At 36.6% G+C, this 19221-nt stretch overlaps 1 protein-coding gene across 2 annotated transcripts; it reads right to left on the bottom strand.

The window, feature by feature from the left end:
* Positions 1 to 2805: 2805 nt before the first annotated feature.
* LOC137391535 (serine/arginine-rich splicing factor 3-like) lies at positions 2806 to 18948 on the bottom strand. 2 transcript variants are annotated; one of them, XM_068078039.1, is made up of 8 exons: positions 18768 to 18948; positions 18545 to 18622; positions 18074 to 18166; positions 11755 to 11790; positions 8406 to 8444; positions 7752 to 7829; positions 7089 to 7105; positions 2806 to 3380 (listed from the first exon to the last, which is right to left on the bottom strand). In XM_068078039.1, the coding sequence occupies exons 1-8, from the start codon at positions 18896 to 18898 to the stop codon at positions 3151 to 3153; spliced, it is 702 nt and encodes a 233-aa protein (XP_067934140.1). In that variant the 5' UTR covers positions 18899 to 18948; the 3' UTR covers positions 2806 to 3150. The 2 variants fall into 2 exon arrangements, with proteins under 2 accessions (XP_067934140.1, XP_067934141.1); XM_068078040.1 differs by lacking the exon at positions 7089 to 7105.
* Positions 18949 to 19221: the final 273 nt, after the last annotated feature.

Below are 19221 nucleotides of genomic sequence, written 5' to 3'. Positions count from 1 at the left end.
AGCAATGAAATAACTAAAGACAGCTCTTTTTGGTGAGACCTTTTAGCAGTGCATTAGTTTATCACAAGTAACAATTTTAGATGAAATAACGCCCAAACATTCTATCATGAAGTTATGAACTCTAATGTTTGAATACACCAGCTTATGAAAAGTCTTCTCTTTCATTTATCTTTTTTAATTTCTCTTGGCAAGTGACCGCTCATGGCAAGTGACTGCTCATGGCAAGTGACTGCTCATGGCAAGTGACTGCTCATGGCAGGTGACTGATGCACGAGGGGGCTTGATATGAACTCTTGAAGATGTTTGCTTATGGTAGTTTCTGTGACTTCCTACTTTTTCATGTTTTTTATAAACACATCTTACTTCAAGGACACAACTTACTTCATGCACACATCTCACTTCATGTCCATGTCTTACTCCATGTACACATTTTACTTCATGTACACATCTCACTTCATGTCCATGTCTTACTTCATGTACACATCTCACTTCATGTACACATCTCACTTCATGTCCATGTCTTACTTCATGTACACATCTCACTTCATGTCCATGTCTTACTTCATGTACACATCTTACTCCATGTACACATTCTCCTTCATGTACACATCTTACTCCATGTACACATTTTACTTCATGTACACATCTCACTTCATGTCCATGTCTTACTTCATGTACACATCTCACTTCATGTCCATGTCTTACTTCATGTACACATCTTACTCCATGTACACATTTTACTTCATGTTCACATCTTACTCCATGTACACATATTACTTTATGTACACATCTCACTTCATGTCCATGTCTTACTTCATGTACACATCTCACTTCATGTCCATGTCTTACTTGATGTACACATCTTACTCCATGTACACATTTTACTTCATGTACACATCTCACTTCATGTCCATGTCTTACTTCATGTACACATCTTACTCCATGTACACATTCTCCTTCATGTACACATCTTACTCCATGTACACATTTTACTTCATGTACACATCGCACTTCATGTCCATGTCTTACTTCATGTACACATCTCACTTCATGTCCATGTCTTACTCCATGTACACATTTTACTTCATGTACACATCTCACTTCATGTCCATGTCTTACTTCATGTACACATCTCACTTCATGTCCATGTCTTACTTGATGTACACATCTTACTCCATGTACACATTTTACTTCATGTACACATCTCACTTCATGTCCATGTCTTACTTCATGTACACATCTCACTTCATGTCCATGTCTTACTTCATGTCCATGTCTTACTCCATGTACACATTTTACTTCATGTACACATCTCACTTCATGTCCATGTCTTACTTCATGTATACATCTCACTTCATGTCCATGTCTTACTTCATGTACACATTTTACTTCATGTACACATCTTACTTCATGTACACGTCTTACTTCATGTACACATTTTACTTCATGTACACATCTTACTTCATGTACACATCTCACTTCATGTCCATGTCTTACTTCATGTACACATCTCACTTCATGTCCATGTCTTACTTCATGTCCATGTCTTACTCCATGTACACATTTTACTTCATGTACACATCTCACTTCATGTCCATGTCTTACTTCATGTACACATCTCACTTCATGTCCATGTCTTACTTCATGTACACATCTTACTCCATGTACACATTTTACTTCATGTACACATCTCACTTCATGTCCATGTCTTACTTCATGTACACATCTCACTTCATGTCCATGTCTTACTTCATGTACACATCTTACTCCATGTACACATTCTCCTTCATGTACACATCTTACTCCATGTACACGTCTTACTTCATGTACACGTCTTACTCCATGTACACATATTACTTCATGTACACATCTTACATCATGTACGCATCTTACTCCATGTACACATTTTACTTCATGTACACGTCTTACTTCATGTACACATTTTACTTTATTTACGCAGGTTTTGAGCTCATCAATGATGGGACAACTTATTGCTATGGTAATCCTACTATAGAATGGATGCTGTATGACAGCACTTTGCATCAATATTGTTTAATTTTAACCACTTTCCCAAAATAAACTTGAAAAAGGAAGTAGCCAGGAACTTGCAAGGTACAGCTCTGATGTTGAATAATAAAGTAATGACTGACAGTTACCTGCGCTGTAAGCATTCTGTATAGGACCACCAGCACAGACCAACTAAATGGATCATAGCCAAGCTCTCTTTTTCTTACGAATAAAGCAAAGATATCTTTTAGATGCACTTATTAAAAAAGCAAAGCCTAACTGCTAGCAATAAAAGCATTCGCAAAATGAAATTCAAAAGGGTCAAACATTTCAATATATAGAGTAGGTAACTCCCAAAAATAAAACATTTCGTTTATTAGAACAGAAGAATAGCACTGCTACAACTTTGCACAGATTACGAAGCCATTCAAAAAAAATTTGCACCTTTGCTTTGTAGGATAGAGAGTCAGCAGTCAAACAGTGACTCTATATCTGGTTTGTTTATGTATTCTTTTCCGTGGAACAATCATAGACAACTCCAATTTCTCTGGATATCGAGTGAAAATTGCTTGAATATAAATTTCTACTAGCACAAATAATTCCACTCTAGTAAAATTGGCTTGACATGAAGCAAACGAAATATCACTCATGAATTTTCTAATTGCAAGGGCAGCTTAATGTTCTTTTCCTACTTACATGAGCTCTTGCAAAAAATCGCTCTACTACAATACAACATGAACTATGGTACTTGGTAAATAAACAGCTATGGTATAAAATTGTATTTGCAAAATACTATATTTATCAACAAATAAAGTTCACAGTTATGGATAGATTATGATTTGAGTTTTGCACTAGTTACGGAGACACTCATATACATAATTGTGAAAGTAAATCTATTCGATTAAATAAAAGATAAATATTGATGAAACGAGTTTCATTAAACGCATGGAATGGCAATAATCCTCGTACAATGTGCAACAAAACTGGCAGTACACCGGAAAATATGGAAACCCTGAAAAAATGAACAAGTTACGGCAAGAACATTATACCTGCATGACTACATTGCGTCTAAATAGAGAGAGGACAACTGCAAAACAGTGTTTCATGACTCACTACTGAGCAAAAGAAATAAATAATACAAATTCATTGCACTGTAGAGATTAAACAATAAATAGCACTCAACATGGTTCCTTCTGAGACTGAAAACCGAGAGAAACTATTTCCTTGCTGCCATAGCTGGTACCCGGTCAGCATACGTAGCCATCTGTTTTTCTTCCAGTAACTTATATGGACTTTGTGATCTACTAAGCGGTTCCCTTGGTGATACCGAGTGAATTCTGTATTGAGGCTCTTCCAATATTGGACTATGGTCTCTGAAATACACAGCAGATGCTTAAAAAAGGCTAAAGAACACCTTATGATAAATTTCAAACTCCTACAAGCGCATGACGTGACTGTGAACTATAATGACTCAAAGAATTGATTACTAGCAACAAGAGGAACACATTTGGGATCTCAGCAACCAGAATAGTAGTGCTATTCAATCCAGCATATTTATATAAATAAGCCATTCATTATTTGTTTATCTATTTACCTATTTAAAATAAATATGGACAAAACGTATTTTGCTGACAAAATCAGGCAGTGACTTTGAATGCAAAGATGAATTACAAGGAGGCCTATTGCAGCAGCTCAGGTAGCAGATATAATAAAACAGACTTAAAACAATCACAAGGATGTTTCAAGCTAACTACAAACAATGTGCAGATACAAAGGGAGTGGTTCGCAATCAATCAGCTCATGCCCACTTCTTCATTTAGTCTTTTTGGTTTTATAGAAACATTTAAAAATCTTCAAGTATATTCAGACACTGACAATTTACGTCACAATTGCTGAAACAATGCGTAGTCAGAGACAAGGGAGGAAATTAAATAATGCAACACATTATCGAGACGTTATATAACCATAAAAAGAGAGCTACGCTCATTGTCTGCTAGAGTGCATTCTCTTGATAAGCCTCAATTTACGACTGGCGTTTGCAGAGGTCTTATCTAGAATACTGGCAGGGGATCCTGCCGGAAGAACTGAAAAGGGAGTAGAGATAAGGAGGCTGTCCAAATGTAAGCAGCGCATGTACGTGCAGCATCTTACAGACAGTTCATCGCGGTGAAGGTCTAGATGAATAAAAGATCATATCTACAAAGCTCGATAATATTATTAGACTGAATTGGGAGAATGTACTTCCGTTTAAAAACTAGATAAAGTCAAACCTCCACATCCTAAGCTAATTCCTTCCGAGGTCTGCTTCACATGTTAGAAGGATCATACATTTAAGCAAATATTTAACAAGAATACTCTGCGAGTTGTTCTTAAGCTCGAAAAATTAATAAGAAATACTTCAGGTAATTACTCATAGCCTTAAAACAGGTACATTATATTAAATCACGTAAGAAACTAAACTTAAAAGATATAATTACATGCAAAATAATAAAGGAAGAAAAGTATATTTTGTTATTCTACCGGGGTTGGAGAATGAGAGGAAGATGGAGTGATAGAGATATGCAGCCTAACTTATTTTCATTTAGACCTGGCAAAGTTTAAATCAACTTGGCCTATTTTAATTTCGTTTTATATAATTTTTTATATTATTTCACATTTTGTTTCAACTTTCACCAGCTCGTGAAAACTGAGGTAGTTTTCACAATTTCTCCACATTGCATGTTCAGAACATACAATGTTCTAAATATAGAATGTTTAGAACATTGTATGCGGAAAACTATCTCAAGTGTACGATCAAATATTTATTCCGATTTCACATGCTATGTTGAGGTGGTCATAAGTAGAGGTTTGACTGCGGTTTATGAAGACACCTTGCTATAGCTTAGTAACATATGAAATATATAAACATGTGTTTAAACTTGATTTTAATTACATGTACACTATATTCACTAGAGTAGAGATTTGCTTTATTGATGTAAAATGATTAACTGACTGTAGTTGAATACTTCCCCATCTTTTATACAAATTACAGCGAGTCCACAGTGTTCACTTAACATGTCGAATGACTAGATAGATCGATAATTTGCTTCAAAAAGAATATTAACAAGTTTTATTTGGAACGCGTAAGGAGCATAGGTAACATTCTTTGTGGAAGAGAATGGCATCTACATACAAACCTTACATACGAATACAATCAGAGTCGATTTAATTTTGACCGGTCAGTCCCAGAGGGTAAAAGTCGAATTTTTGCAGGCAATAGCTCCATATTTAAAGTTTTTAAAGAAACTTTTTTGCAATTGTGTATCAATTTCTGGTATCATATAGACTATGGCCTTTCTTTATTGTTTATGACTTTCCTTTATTGGCTATGACCTTACTTTACATGATATGACCTTACTTTACATGATGATATGACCTTACTTTACAGGATATGACCTTACTTTACAGGATATGACCTTACTTTACAGGATATGACCTTACTTTACAGGCTATGCCTCTTACTTTACGAATACTCAAGGACAAATCGAAGAAAGCTGATGTTTAAAATAATAAATTGCAACATTTTTAAGGCAGAATAAAATTTAAATAAAGCCGCGTTATTTCCAGCCATTGCAGATATTTAGTAAAAAATATTTGAATTAGTGTAACAAAGAAAAAACGATTTATCTAACCGATAATTGGAAAACTGCTTGTTTTTTGCTAGCGAAGGTTAAACTTTTGCAGTAAGCCCAAATTCACTACCACATCCTCAATGTTCCCCACTTTCCTACAAAAAGAACTGTTTGCAGCAGACTAATACGTGATGCAAATACCAAGTTCAGCTCAGTTTGTTCTAAATATGTTATTAACACCCTTAAGGCCCTTTCGAATTCCCTACGCAAGCCCAAGGAGGTACACATGGTAAAATATCGAAGATGTATCTATCCTGGCTACAGACAATGACGAAATGCATATTTGTTATATAGCCGACATGTTGTAGATGCATTAAGTAGAAATGAACATTTTGGTTTCCGTCAATAAATATAAAACCAAAGATTTCAACTAATCTCAGAGATTAGCTGAAATGGTTTATTTTAACAATTGTAATCTTGATTCTGTTTCATTAGTTTTCATCATAAGCTAGTTTCATTTAAGATCCACTTTTGAATGATTACAAAAGCGGCTGCTTTACACGAGCAGCTATCTATATATGGACAAGGATATTCTCACCTAATAACAGCTATGTGAAGGCCACTAGCGTACATTGGAACTGTTCACACAAATTTTAAGATAATTATTTAAATAACTTAATTTGTTGAAACCAATTTTTTTCTGTAGTTTGATTCAAATCATGACCCCCAAAGCATTTATGTAGTTGAATGTTACAACCATTAATACGTAATGCTATTCTCTTCAGCAAAAGTACAGCAATTGCTGCTCAAATGTAATAGCTATCACACATTGTTGATGATCTATATTGTATATTACAAATGAATCTGCTGTTAATGATACTTCAATAAGGGTAATGGGAAATCCAGTACAAAAACTTGGAGTTATCTTCTTTATGCCTTTTATAACGACACTATTCTACTGATTTGCCCCGAATGAATACAATAAAGCATTTTAGAATACACCAAGTATGTTTGTTATTAAACGAGTGTTTAGTTTTGGTAGCCTAAAAACATTGACAATTTTTATAGATCCCAGGCTATGGCTTTTGCTGCTGCATCGCCATGTCACCTGTGCATTGTCAGTGGACGCTAATCGACTCGGTATTTGTGAGCTGGTCAAGGCTGGAATTTTTCCAAAATTTACAAAGAAATTTATAAAGTGGTATTTGGGACAAGGGGTCTATGAGTAGAGCCAAAACGCTTCCCACAAACCCAAATCACATACTGCCCATGAGTACGAATGGTAGAGCACTCTCAACGTGATAAGCGAACAGAAAGCAAGCAAGCGATGCAAATACATGCTGCATGACGTCCAGAGTGAACTGAGTGAAATAGGAAGGACTACAAAACAAACAACTAATGAGTGCTCTAAAAGCAAACTAGAGGAGGAAGCGCATGCAAAGTCATTTCATCCTTTCCATCTATACATACCCAATTCCATTATAACACTTGTAACATACATGATATAGTTAAATAAGTATTTTAATAATATTTATTTTTCCAATAATTCTACTAGATTGCGTACAATTATTTTAGAATAATTCAGTTTTTATTATAAAATAGTACGCTGGCTGTTCTGTGCATCATGAGAGATGATCGTGTGTAATAAGTATCCGCACAATTATTCTGAAACACAACAAGTGGGGCGAGTGGCACAGTTGGTGGCGCGCCTGGCTGCAAATCTAGATATTTAAGTTCAATTCCTGAGCAGAGCATTTTGTTTCTAATCTCTAAGCGTGGTTTCCGACAGACAGACACATCTCTTATTATAGTAAATATTGTGCGCTGAAGATTTCATTTCAGAGTGAAAATGCAGAAAATTTGCAAGGCAAGCCGACAAATCAACAAGCACAAACAACAGGCAGACCTGTTACACACATATATACGCTACAGCTAGCCCCTAGCATCAACCAATGAGCTTACGCCTGCAGATCTATCAGCTAATGCACTCGATATGTCTCCAGTGTGCTTGAGGCTTTCGTATCATAATTTTGAAATGTTATTTAGTCACGAGCAATGTTGCAATGATAGAGATGTCTCTTTATAGCTCAAAATTGCACAATTATTGAAAGAATACCATGATGAGAACATTACCTGTGAAACCGACCTGCCCCTCTGTTACCACCATCGCCTCTCCTGTGAATTGAGAGCCTGCCTCTCAACCTCGGTGACCTACGATGATAATGCCAACACGTTACGATCAACAAACTATTTCCGTGTCAAGCAAGACAGAATGAAAATGTAAGGAAACTACAGTAGAAATTATTGAATACCATATTATTAGTAAGTATGAAATATTGAGGGCAATAATTAGCCTATAGCACATGTTAACATTGTAAACACATTTTCGCATTTTGAGCTCTGGAACGAATTAAACAAAATGCAATTTACTTATATATGAATATGTGCTTGATCATACAACAGTCTTAGGATACAGAGCAAATACCGGTGCAGATTAACTTCTCATCTCAAGGCTAGACTGGATCTTCATCATATTATGCAAATGTTGTAACATTGCCGACTAGTATAACATACTGGTCAATATAGCATATTCCATACAATAAAAACATGTAATAATTCATTGACAAGTTTAATAAGATGAGATTTGCAAAGGCGAAAAATACTTGAATTGGGAAATTTTAAATGGCAAAGAAGAACAACACAATCCTTAGTCTGTTAGTCTGTTATTTTATGGTTTAATAAATCAAAAACCTGGTATCAGGAGCATATCCAAGAGCATTATACTACCTGGATCTTCTTCGAGGAGACCGTGATCTACTGGAATCTCTACAATTCATAGATATGAACAGTTATTAAGTGACTCAAAATGACTTGCAGGACTCTAGATGGAAAGCAAAAGGAAAGCCAACGCAACGGTGTCAGAGTGCTACTATGGTGTCAGAGTGCTACTATGGTGGCAGAGTGCTACTATGGTGGCAGAGTGCTACTATGGTGTCAGAGTGCTACTACGGTGTCAGAGTGCTACTATGGTGTCAGAGTGCTACTATGGTGGCAGAGTGCTACTACGATGGCAAAGTGCTACTATGGTGCTAAAGTGATACTATGGTGTCAGAGTGCTACTATAGTGTCAGAGTGCTACTATGGTGTCAGAGTGCTACTATGGTAGCAGAGTGCTACTGGAGTGTCAGAGTGATACTATGGTGTCAGAGTGCTACTGCGGTGTCAGAGTGCTACTATGGTGGCAGAGTGCTACTATGGTGTCAGAGTGATACTATGGTGTCAGAGTGCTACTATGGTGTCAGAGTGCTACTATGGTGTCAGAGTGCTAAACTATGATGGCAGAGTGCTACTATGGTGTCAGAGTGCTACTATGGTGTCAGAGTGCTATAACCGTGTCAGAGTGATACTATGGTGGCAGATTGCTACTATGGTGTCAGAGTGCTGCTATGGTAGCAGAGTGCTACTACGGTGTCAGAGTGTTACTATGGTGGCAGAGTGCTACTGTAGTGTCAGAGTGCTACTATGGTGTCAGAGTGATACTATGATGGCAGAGTGCTACTGTAGTGTCAGAGTGCTACTATGGTGTCAGAGTGATACTATGATGGCAGAGTGCTACTGTAGTGTCAGAGTGCTACTATGATGGCAGAGTGCTACTATGGTGGCAGAGTGCTACTGTAGTGTCAGAGTGATATTATGGTGGCAGAGTGCTACTGTGGTAGCAGAGTGCTACTATGGTGTCAGAGTGCTAAACTATGGTGTCAGAGTGATACTATGGTGTCAGAGTGATACTATGGTGGCAGAGTGCTACAACGGTGTCCGAGTGATACAACGGTGTCAAAGTGATACTATGGTGGCAGAGTGCTACTATGGTGTCAGAGTGCTACTATGGTGTCAGAGTGCTATAACCGTGTCAGAGTGCTACTATGGTGGCAGATTGCTACTATGGTGTCAGAGTGCTACTATGGTAGCAGAGTGCTACTACGGTGTCAGAGTGTTACTATGGTGTCAGAGTGCTAAACTATGGTGGCAGAGTGATACTACGGTGGCAGAGTGCTACTATGGTGTCAGAGTGCCACTATGGTGTCAGAGTGCTACTATGGTAGCAGAGTGCTACTATGGTAGCAGAGTGCTACAATGGTGTCAGAGTGCTAAACTATGGTGGCAGAGTGATACTACGGTGGCAGAGTGATACTACGGTGGCAGAGTGCTACTATGGAGTCAGAGTGCTACTATGGTGTCAGAGTGCTAAACTATGGTGGCAGAGTGCTACAACGGTGTCAGAATGCTACTATGGTGGCAGAATGCTACTATGGTGTCAGAGTGCTACTATGGTGTCAAAGTGCTACTGTAGTGTCAGAGTGCTACTATGGTGGCAGAGTGCTACTGTGGTGTCAGAGTGCTACTATGGTGTCAGAGTGATACTATGGTGTCAGAGTGCTACTATGGTGTCAGAGTGCTACTATGGTGTCAGAGTGCTAAACTACGATGGCAGAGTGCTAAACTATGGTGGCAGAGTGCTACTACGGTGGCAGAGTGCTACTATGGTGGCAGAGTGCTACTATGGTGGCAGAGTGCTACTATGGTGTCAGAGTGCTACTATGGTGTCAGAGTGCTAAACTATGGTGGCAGAGTGATACTACGGTGGCAGAGTGCTACTATGGTGTCAGAGTGCCACTATGGTGTCAGAGTGCTAAACTATGGTGGCAGAGTGCTACAACAGTGTCAGAATGCTACTATGGTGGCAGAATGCTACTATGGTGTCAGAGTGCTACTATGGTGTCAGAGTGCTACTGTAGTGTCAGAGTGCTACTATGGTGGCAGAATGCTACTATGGTGTCAGAGTGATACTATGGTGTCAGAGTGCTACTATGGTGCTAGAGTGATACTATGGTGTCAGAGTGCTACTATGGTGTCAGAGTGCTAAACTATGGTGTCAGAGTGATACTATGGTGTCAGAGTGATACTATGGTATCAGAGTGCTAAACTATGGTGGCAGAGTGCTACTATGGTGGCAGAGTGCTAGTGTAGTGTCAGAGTGCTACTGTGGTGTCAGAGTGATACTATGATGGCAGAGTGCTACTGTAGTGTCAGAGTGCTACTATGGTGTCAGAGTGATACTATGATGGCAGAGTGCTACTGTAGTGTCAAAGTGCTACTATGATGGCAGAGTGCTACTATGGTGGCAGAGTGCTACTGTAGTGTCAGAGTGATATTATGGTGGCAGAGTGCTACTGTGGTGGCAGAGTGCTACTATGGTGTCAGAGTGTTACTATGGTGTCAGAGTGCTAAACTATGGTGTCAGAGTGATACTATGGTGTCAGAGTGATACTATGGTGGCAGAGTGCTACAACGGTGTCAGAGTGATACAACGGTGTCAGAGTGATACTATGGTGGCAGAGTGCTACTATGGTGTCAGAGTGCTACTATGGTGTCAGAGTGCTATAACCGTGTCAGAGTGATACTATGGTGGCAGAGTGCTACTACGGTGGCAGATTGCTACTATGGTGTCAGAGTGCTACTATGGTAGCAGAGTGCTACTATGGTGTCAGAGTGCTACAATGGTGTCAGAGTGATACTATGGTGGCAGAGTGCTACTACGGTGGCAGAGTGCTACTATGGTGTCAGAGTGATACTATGGTGGCAGAGTGCTACTACGGTGGCAGAGTGCTACAGAGACCAATGCGTAGTTACAAAGCAAATTGCTTAAGCCGTAGACTTAGCCATAGCTTAAGCCTCAGTATGTCTGCTTATGCAGTCTTGTCTCTCAAACTATGTTTTCTCTGATCATAACTTGGCAAACAACATATAATAAAATTGGCACGATAAATCTATTTATCACATAAAGTTTGTATATATTTCTTTTTATTTACTATAGATATTAATAGTAAAGTAAAATAATGAGATGAGATGTAGATTGACCGCTGTTAATGCGTTACTTGCAAAAATTTGGGGTAACCAAACTAGATCTGATAGTTCAATTTCATTCGCCAAACAATAAACACTCCACTGCATATTGTTAGTTTAGAGCTTGTGTAGTTGCCTTTTTATACACGATAAGATCAGACATACATGAATAAACTGGTGAAACCTAAACATATATAAAGTATCAAAAGGAATTGAAAAGAGTTGAACGTACCTTAATGGACTGTTACGTCTTCTTGGAGATCTAGATCTAGAGAAAATAGAATTTAAACAGTGAGATTGCGAGACCGATGATGCAAGTTTAAACAAAACAACAAATAAGTTCTAGTGGTAAGAGAAATCTGCTAGACTTCTCAATACTAACTAGCCTGGCAAACAATGTGACGACGTGGCAGCAAGAACAAAATAAATAAACATTAAAATATATAAAGTTCTATCGCATATAGTAAGTCGACTCCTCGATAAACATCCTGTAGAAGAAAAGGCTGTGCACTGCTCAATGCACGCATTATATTTACCTACAATCAGTGAGTACCAGGTGACATCACACCTAGGTGAAATTCTTGTAAAGAAATGTACACTCAGTAGAGTGTTTTGGTAAGATTTGGTTGTAGTAACATCACATCCTATTGGCCGGTGATGAGTAACAGCTCATTCTATTAGGTATTATAGTTATTGGTGCAATCATGAGAGAATTGTTGGGTACAAAGGCTTGATTTGGTAAGAGATCTGAAGTTTAAATTGTCTGCTGCTCAGTGTTAACGTATAATGCTAGCTGGTAGCAGGTGCTTGTATAGAATTGTACCCGACTAAAATAGGTTATATTCAGTGAAGATCATTATTATCACCAGACTATTCAAACAACCAATCCAGTACACCGTACAAAGTTGTAGCCTATACTAAAATAACACATGCCTGAAGGTGTGAGAATTGTGTTCACCAAGAGTGTGCAATAGAAAAGAATCCCTGGCACATAGTAAAAGAAGAAATGGTAAATAATGTCCGTTCTTCTAAAAACCGGATGACAGTGGGTCACGGAGTAGAATTTTCATGGAAATAAAAGACAGAAGTATGCACACAATTTACCGGTACATGCGATAAACTGAATGTTGACCAGTCATGGTTGTTATTATTGTATAAGTAACTAACACCGAAATGATTGTAACAAATGCAACATACAACTAAAATAACATCAAATCTCTCAAGCTGTGATGTTTCGGCATAAAATCTGAAGACAATGAGAGTGAGGCTGGCTAAATGTATAATCTTCAAATTGTTAGTTAGTCAGCTCCAATTGGAAAAAACTATAAGCGATTGAAATACTTGGTCTTTAACGTGAGGGAATCGAAGATGCAGGTAAAGCAATTGTAAAAATCTTGCCAAGATTTTTAACAAATCTTTGGTTTTAACACACTCTTCTAATGCAATGTTGAAATACATAATAAGGCAGGTTTCAACGATGTTGCGGCGCATGATAAAAAGTATGTACGACTTCCTGAGTTTACTGCGTGTGAATAATCATCACAGAAATAAATCCTTAAAGTTGTAAACATAAAACAGGTCTATAGATGATAACTTGTCAAATATGGATAGTTAGTCTACCAGCTATTAATATCATGCTAAAATTTGACCTTAACTTAAGCACGACTTTTAAACGGTCTAGAATACAAAAAATGTCAATTTTATATTAATGCTGTCACACGTTCCATTGGCTGTTGGAATGATTCTACCTCTTTTGTAGAAGCAGGCAAACAGACGAATGGCCATACATACCATCAGCGATGGGCACACAAAATAATAAATGACTCTTTCAGTTTTACTGAGTCTTGAAATGTTATTTCACAATTTGCAGACCTGTCGATGCAGGCTGACTTTAGGAATAGGGTTATCTAATGATTGTGTTCCTTTGTTATGCAAGAGCTGAATGATTACGTGAGTGAAATAAGCTTTTTAGAGGTCGTATGAACTTTTAATTCTTTGCAGGCTGATAATTCTTCAATTAAATTTGTCTGACTTTAAAAAGATGGCCTTTCAGTGGGGTAAGTAGAATGCCTAAATCCAGAACTATGGTCATCTCTAATCAAATGCTAGTCTTCAAATAAATAGTTTAAATGTCGTCTGCTAGTAATTGCTGCCACAAGTTCATCTGAGTTATTCAAACAACGTGTCTCTCCAGAATTAGTGATCTACTACTGCCTACAAAAAGCTGTCGCAAAAGTTGTACAAAGTTTTTACAATATTTTCTATAAAAATGTAAAAAAGAGGCTATCTGTTTGTAGTGTAGGAAAAATGTTATTTTAGGAACAATACTTTAAAATCTTTTTTTAATTGGGCAATTCTATGGGTGTTCACAAAAACACACATGGGTGTTAGAGTACCTCGACGAACAGAATATTTGAACATATTACCTGATCCCAAACTTGCTCGTTTCTCCATTTGTGTTACAGGTTTTAAATTACTGTGTGAACTATGCCCAGAATATTTATATCTATCCTTTGACGCATGTGACAAACCTTGTTTTCTATTTCGTGACACCAACATACCCCATCTACCATCATATGCTTCAGTTTAGTTTACAAACTTTCTGTTACTACAACCTTCAATTCACTTAGTTAGATTACCGACTTTTAAAACCCTTTTGGGGAACTCACTCAATAATTCGGTAATCATGTTTTTTCATTTTTTTCTCTTTTAGCATGTAATGAAAAACATCATTTTTGTTGATGATTTACTAGTCAATAAAAAGTTATATATATATATATATATATACATAGATGACTAATCAGGAATCTCTAAATTCGAGATGGAGATGCAACCTGGAAAGGCAATATTGGTCAAAGGCAATAGAACAAGTCGGAATCCAAAGTTTTTAATAACCGGTCAATCGAAAGTTTAAATAGCATTTTATATGGCTTACACAGTGTAGAACTAAGAAAGAGAACGATTGTAGAATATATTTACAAGACTCTTTGGAGGCAAACAAATTGAGCGTTTTGCACAATAGATGTCAAAGACATTCATACCTCGAGTCCATTCATGCATACGAGATGGATTGGAAACTCATGAGTCAATAACATACATGTACATAAAAATATCGGCTGTGAAAAAGAATTCGCGTTGACATTGTTTGACATTGTTCTACTGCAGCTATTATATTTGGGCATATTTTGCATGAATGATGAAATTAGGTAACAAATTATTTTTAGTCAATAGTCCACTATACAGTTTCACACAGATTGGGCCTGAGGTAATTCGGGGAGTTGTTTTTCCACCTAATCATACGATCGAATTAACTTGACTGAGTAGTTTCACTTTGCTATTTCATAGTTCCAGTTCAGCTAAGATTACAAAATTCTTTGTCGTTTCGTGCTTTGTAGTTTTAGTATATTTTTGAAGTTTCAAATCAATCAGTTAGTTCAGGAGATATCGCCAAACCACAGAGGACGTTTCAAACTGACAAGAGAAATAAAACATGGCTGATGACTTGACATTAGTTTCTAATGACATACTGATTAAAATTCTCGGTAAGGTGAGAAAGCTTCTCCTCAGCAAGATGAGTATTGAAACTAGTCGTTTTTCTATTCATAACAAATATACACACTCGGGTAGACTTCGTGAACTGCAATTGTTATGTTTTTCCGGTTACCTATAAACATCACATTTTTGAGAGTGTAAAAAACTATTCTTTTCATGTGATTTCTGTTTTTTCATTGACCTCTACGAGCTTCAACATAATATCCCATTCAGAAGGTATTTCGCAACTCTAAGAGCGTTTACAGTCGATGGAAAGTTGTTGATATGGTCTAGAATCAGGGGATCTGCTTGTTTGTACACGAAGAGACTTTAAAGTGTTAACTTTAGCAATCGATTACCGCTCCTTGCATGTACCTAGGTACAATTTTATTAGTCACCTTTGTCCAGACAAAAGTAGGAGTTATGCAAAGAAATCGCTGAAGCCAGAATTCCATGTTTTGTCAGTGCAACTCGTAATACTTGTTTCCCATTTTCCTGTACAGTAAGTTGAGCAAGTGTAAGGTTGTGATTGCAGTCTTATCTATATTGTACAGTTTTCATTTCATGATATTGTGCTTTTTTAGGTTTTTTTTTGAAGATTATTAACTGAATTCTATAACACTGAATCTATTTACTATAACATAGTTTGGACAAAACTGACCGATTTTAGCAGCAATGCTTAAAAACTTCAGCACCCGATCACCTTCCAATTTCATCTACCAAGCCATAATGCAGGTGTTCCAACCTGTTTAGCAAACTCCCACAGATGAGCAAACTTTTACAGTTTTCAATCGATCATCCCGCAATTTAGATGGATTAAGTTGCCGGATCATCAGCTCAGCCCTGATAATCTCAGTCAAACCACTGATTGGTTATGCGTAGCCATGTCAACGAGTGACATCCTGCTTATGCTTATAAAGGTCTGCTTAAATGCAGAGTTTTATATTTTTGTTCCCGAATCTGTCACAGCTTTCAAATAATTCTTCTTTCTTCTAACAATCTCACCACAAGAGCCCCTTAGAGTACAATCGACAGGTTGTTGAGGTACGAGTGACAGCAACTCTAACATTTTTGAATTCAAAGTATTCTAATAGATACCAACGACACGTAGGAATGATCCTAAATAACATGTGAAACGCTGTGAGCTCAGTAAAATATTACAGCAAGCTTCGTGTAATAGTTAAAATCGAGTAAATATAGATTGTCAAGTTCAAACGGTTCCCATCCCTTCTTCCTTCCAACTAGCCCTGTGTCGGTACAACCCACATTATCAGCTGTATACAGTTGCTTCGTAGAATCTTATGTTTCACAACGTTCAAACAAGTCAATAAACATACAGCCAAGCTAAAATGAATAATCCATTAGAATTCTTAGGACTAGATTACTCTGTTTGCCGATCCCACTTCAATGCTCAATTCAAATATGTAAAGAAACAAAAATTAAGCAAATATAAAATACGAAAATTTTTATCACGGCCTTTCAAGCCACTAGTTAATATTTAGAAGATGTGCAAAACAAGAATCTGAAGAACTTCATGTAATAAATTTTTCATATTCTGAGATAATAAAAACTTGATGTATATTTGTTTTCCTTGGCCTACCTTTTTTGCATTGATAAATTTAATGACTATTAGCTAGACATTTTATGCAGATTTTATGCAGCCTATGCAGATAGTTTTTTACTGCAGCTATAATTTAGAATTCTATGTGTTGTTTTGAGATTTGCTGAACTTATAACTAACATAAAACCAATATACGCCTCGAATGATCGACAGTGGTAGCATATACATGTAGTAGACGGTAGACCTAAATGCTATAGCTGTGAATATTTAAGGAAATTGGCTTCAGTAATACAACACATGCAACCATGTCTGTGATAGGATTTACTTTATGGATTTAACTAAGTTTATATTAATAATAATTTAAAAATTATTAGAGAAGTATAACTTGATTACACTGAAACATAGATTACAAATAGATTCACTCTGTATGTTGTAGCTGTAATATGTTGAAGTAAGGAGAACAAATTTCATATAAATACAGAATAATCCATTCAATTCATTTCACAGCCTACAAACCTGTGATAATCTCTTACTAAATACTGCAGGCTATTGCAAATAGTATTAAAACAAATTTGTTATATAAAACTGTAAAAAAGTACATGTTGAAACTAAATTATATCTAAAACAAATTAATAAAGTTACAATCAGTGCAAAGATGCTTTTATTGTTACTTCATCTTAGAAAGGTTTGACAGGAAGTGTAGGCTTAGCAATGAACAGGTTCAGAGGTGAAAATGGTGACAGTGATACATGATGCAATATATTCAAAGCTAAATTAGGTATAGATTAAACTAACTTAGCTTATTGTTGGGACATTACAATGGACAACCAGCGCATTACATTGTGAATGAAATTGGCTATGGCATTATAGTATTATACATAACTGGTTATTTATGGAATAATTACAGATTACTTTTACTTGCTTAATGTATAATTCTAGGATAATACTTTTGCTATAACAGTTCTCTATACATATATATATATACTTGGGATGTCTTTTACCAATTCATTGTAAACTCAGTACTGGAATAAAGAACATTACAGTGAGAACACAACACTTATACACACTTATATGTATGTAATTTTATGTTTTTGTTTTAATCGGTCTCTTCACCTTCATTTATAAACCTACAATGTCTCAAGAAACTTCAAACATTTTATGTTGGGAATTATTTTGAGGATAGATTCAGAAATATGCTCAAGTTTTATAATCGTTAATTTCATAACTGTTAAAATATTCATATATTGAAGTGCTTGTAAGTGAAGGTTTGACGGTACAAAGAACAAAAACAAAGTAGTCTGTTTAATAAATAATATTGTGCCTTCTTTAAGTAAAAAGGTGAATGCAAAAAATTAGGGCTTACATTTCAACTAACTAATTTATTTGCTTACTTGTATAAACTCAATGTTTGAAAAGCATTGCAATATCAAATCAAATACACTTTACCAATTGGTCTTACCTCATTCGAGTTTGTACAGGAGGCTGCTGTTTTCCACTACGGTCATCAAATGGCCGAGCGTATTCTACCCTGACTCGCCTTCCACATATTCTTCTAAAATGTTAATCAGAACAAATGGTCCCCTCTGAAAAACAACACTGGCTTGAATTGAGAAAATTAAAATCTCAGAAAATATTCTAAACCATGCCATCAGTAATTTTGAACTTGCTAAACGTAAAATTAAAATCTTTTAATACTTAGACTGTAGCTTGTAAGCTATAAAATGACGGGTTAATTTACTTAGTCATTAATTTAATTAATGACTGCCATAAATGACTCTTTGGGACTCAATGACTAAATGAGTCATTGGATTCTGACTAAATGGAGTTTGAAACCCACGTTTAAGAGGAGGTAAGATGAAGTAATGTTTAAAATTAGAAGTTTAATAAATAACAAATACTTTTTTTAATATTTGCAAAACATACAACTTGCCTTCCATGAGATTTGCGGACAGCTCGCTCACATTCATCCAAATTCTTAAACACAATAAACGCAAATCCTGGAGGGTTTCTGCAAAATAATAGTTACGATTTTTAAACAACTCAGAGCCTTTTTATTGCAATTCAAAGCTACTTTAACACTCCTAAGCTAATATTTTACTATAAACAACAAGCAACTATTTAATCGATTTAAGCTATTGAATCAACTTTCCTACCTTGCTACCCACACATCAACAAGCTTGCCATATCGTTCATATTCTCTTTCTACGTCGTACCGAGTTGCTTGTCTCCCAAGATCTCCTACAAATATCCTATAACCGCGAAAGTGCGAATCATACACCGCCATACCTGTTGTAAAAATCTCAAGACAACTCAAGACAGTCCAAAACAATCCAAGACAATTTTCTTATCTCATTTGCCGACGTCGCGTCCTTGACAAACGTAAAGCGTGAGGTCTCATTAATTTCAATTTACGAGGTACGATGCGCAAAAATGTTCCTCGAACCTCTAGTGCTCTGAAAATCTATAATTATGTCTACAAATAAGTGAAGGTCAAATCAAGAGAAACGACAACTCGTAGCAACGCGGTACAAACTCCACACGTTGACGGCACGTGCGCTAAGCGGAAGCTGTTGCTTGTTAACTCCACCCAAAGGCGGGGTTAAACGT

The sequence above is a fragment of the Watersipora subatra genome, chromosome 3 (assembly GCF_963576615.1).
Source record: "Watersipora subatra chromosome 3, tzWatSuba1.1, whole genome shotgun sequence".
NCBI classification, from domain to species: Eukaryota; Metazoa; Bryozoa; class Gymnolaemata; order Cheilostomatida; family Watersiporidae; genus Watersipora; species Watersipora subatra.
This window is presented reverse-complemented; position numbering and strand designations above follow the sequence as displayed.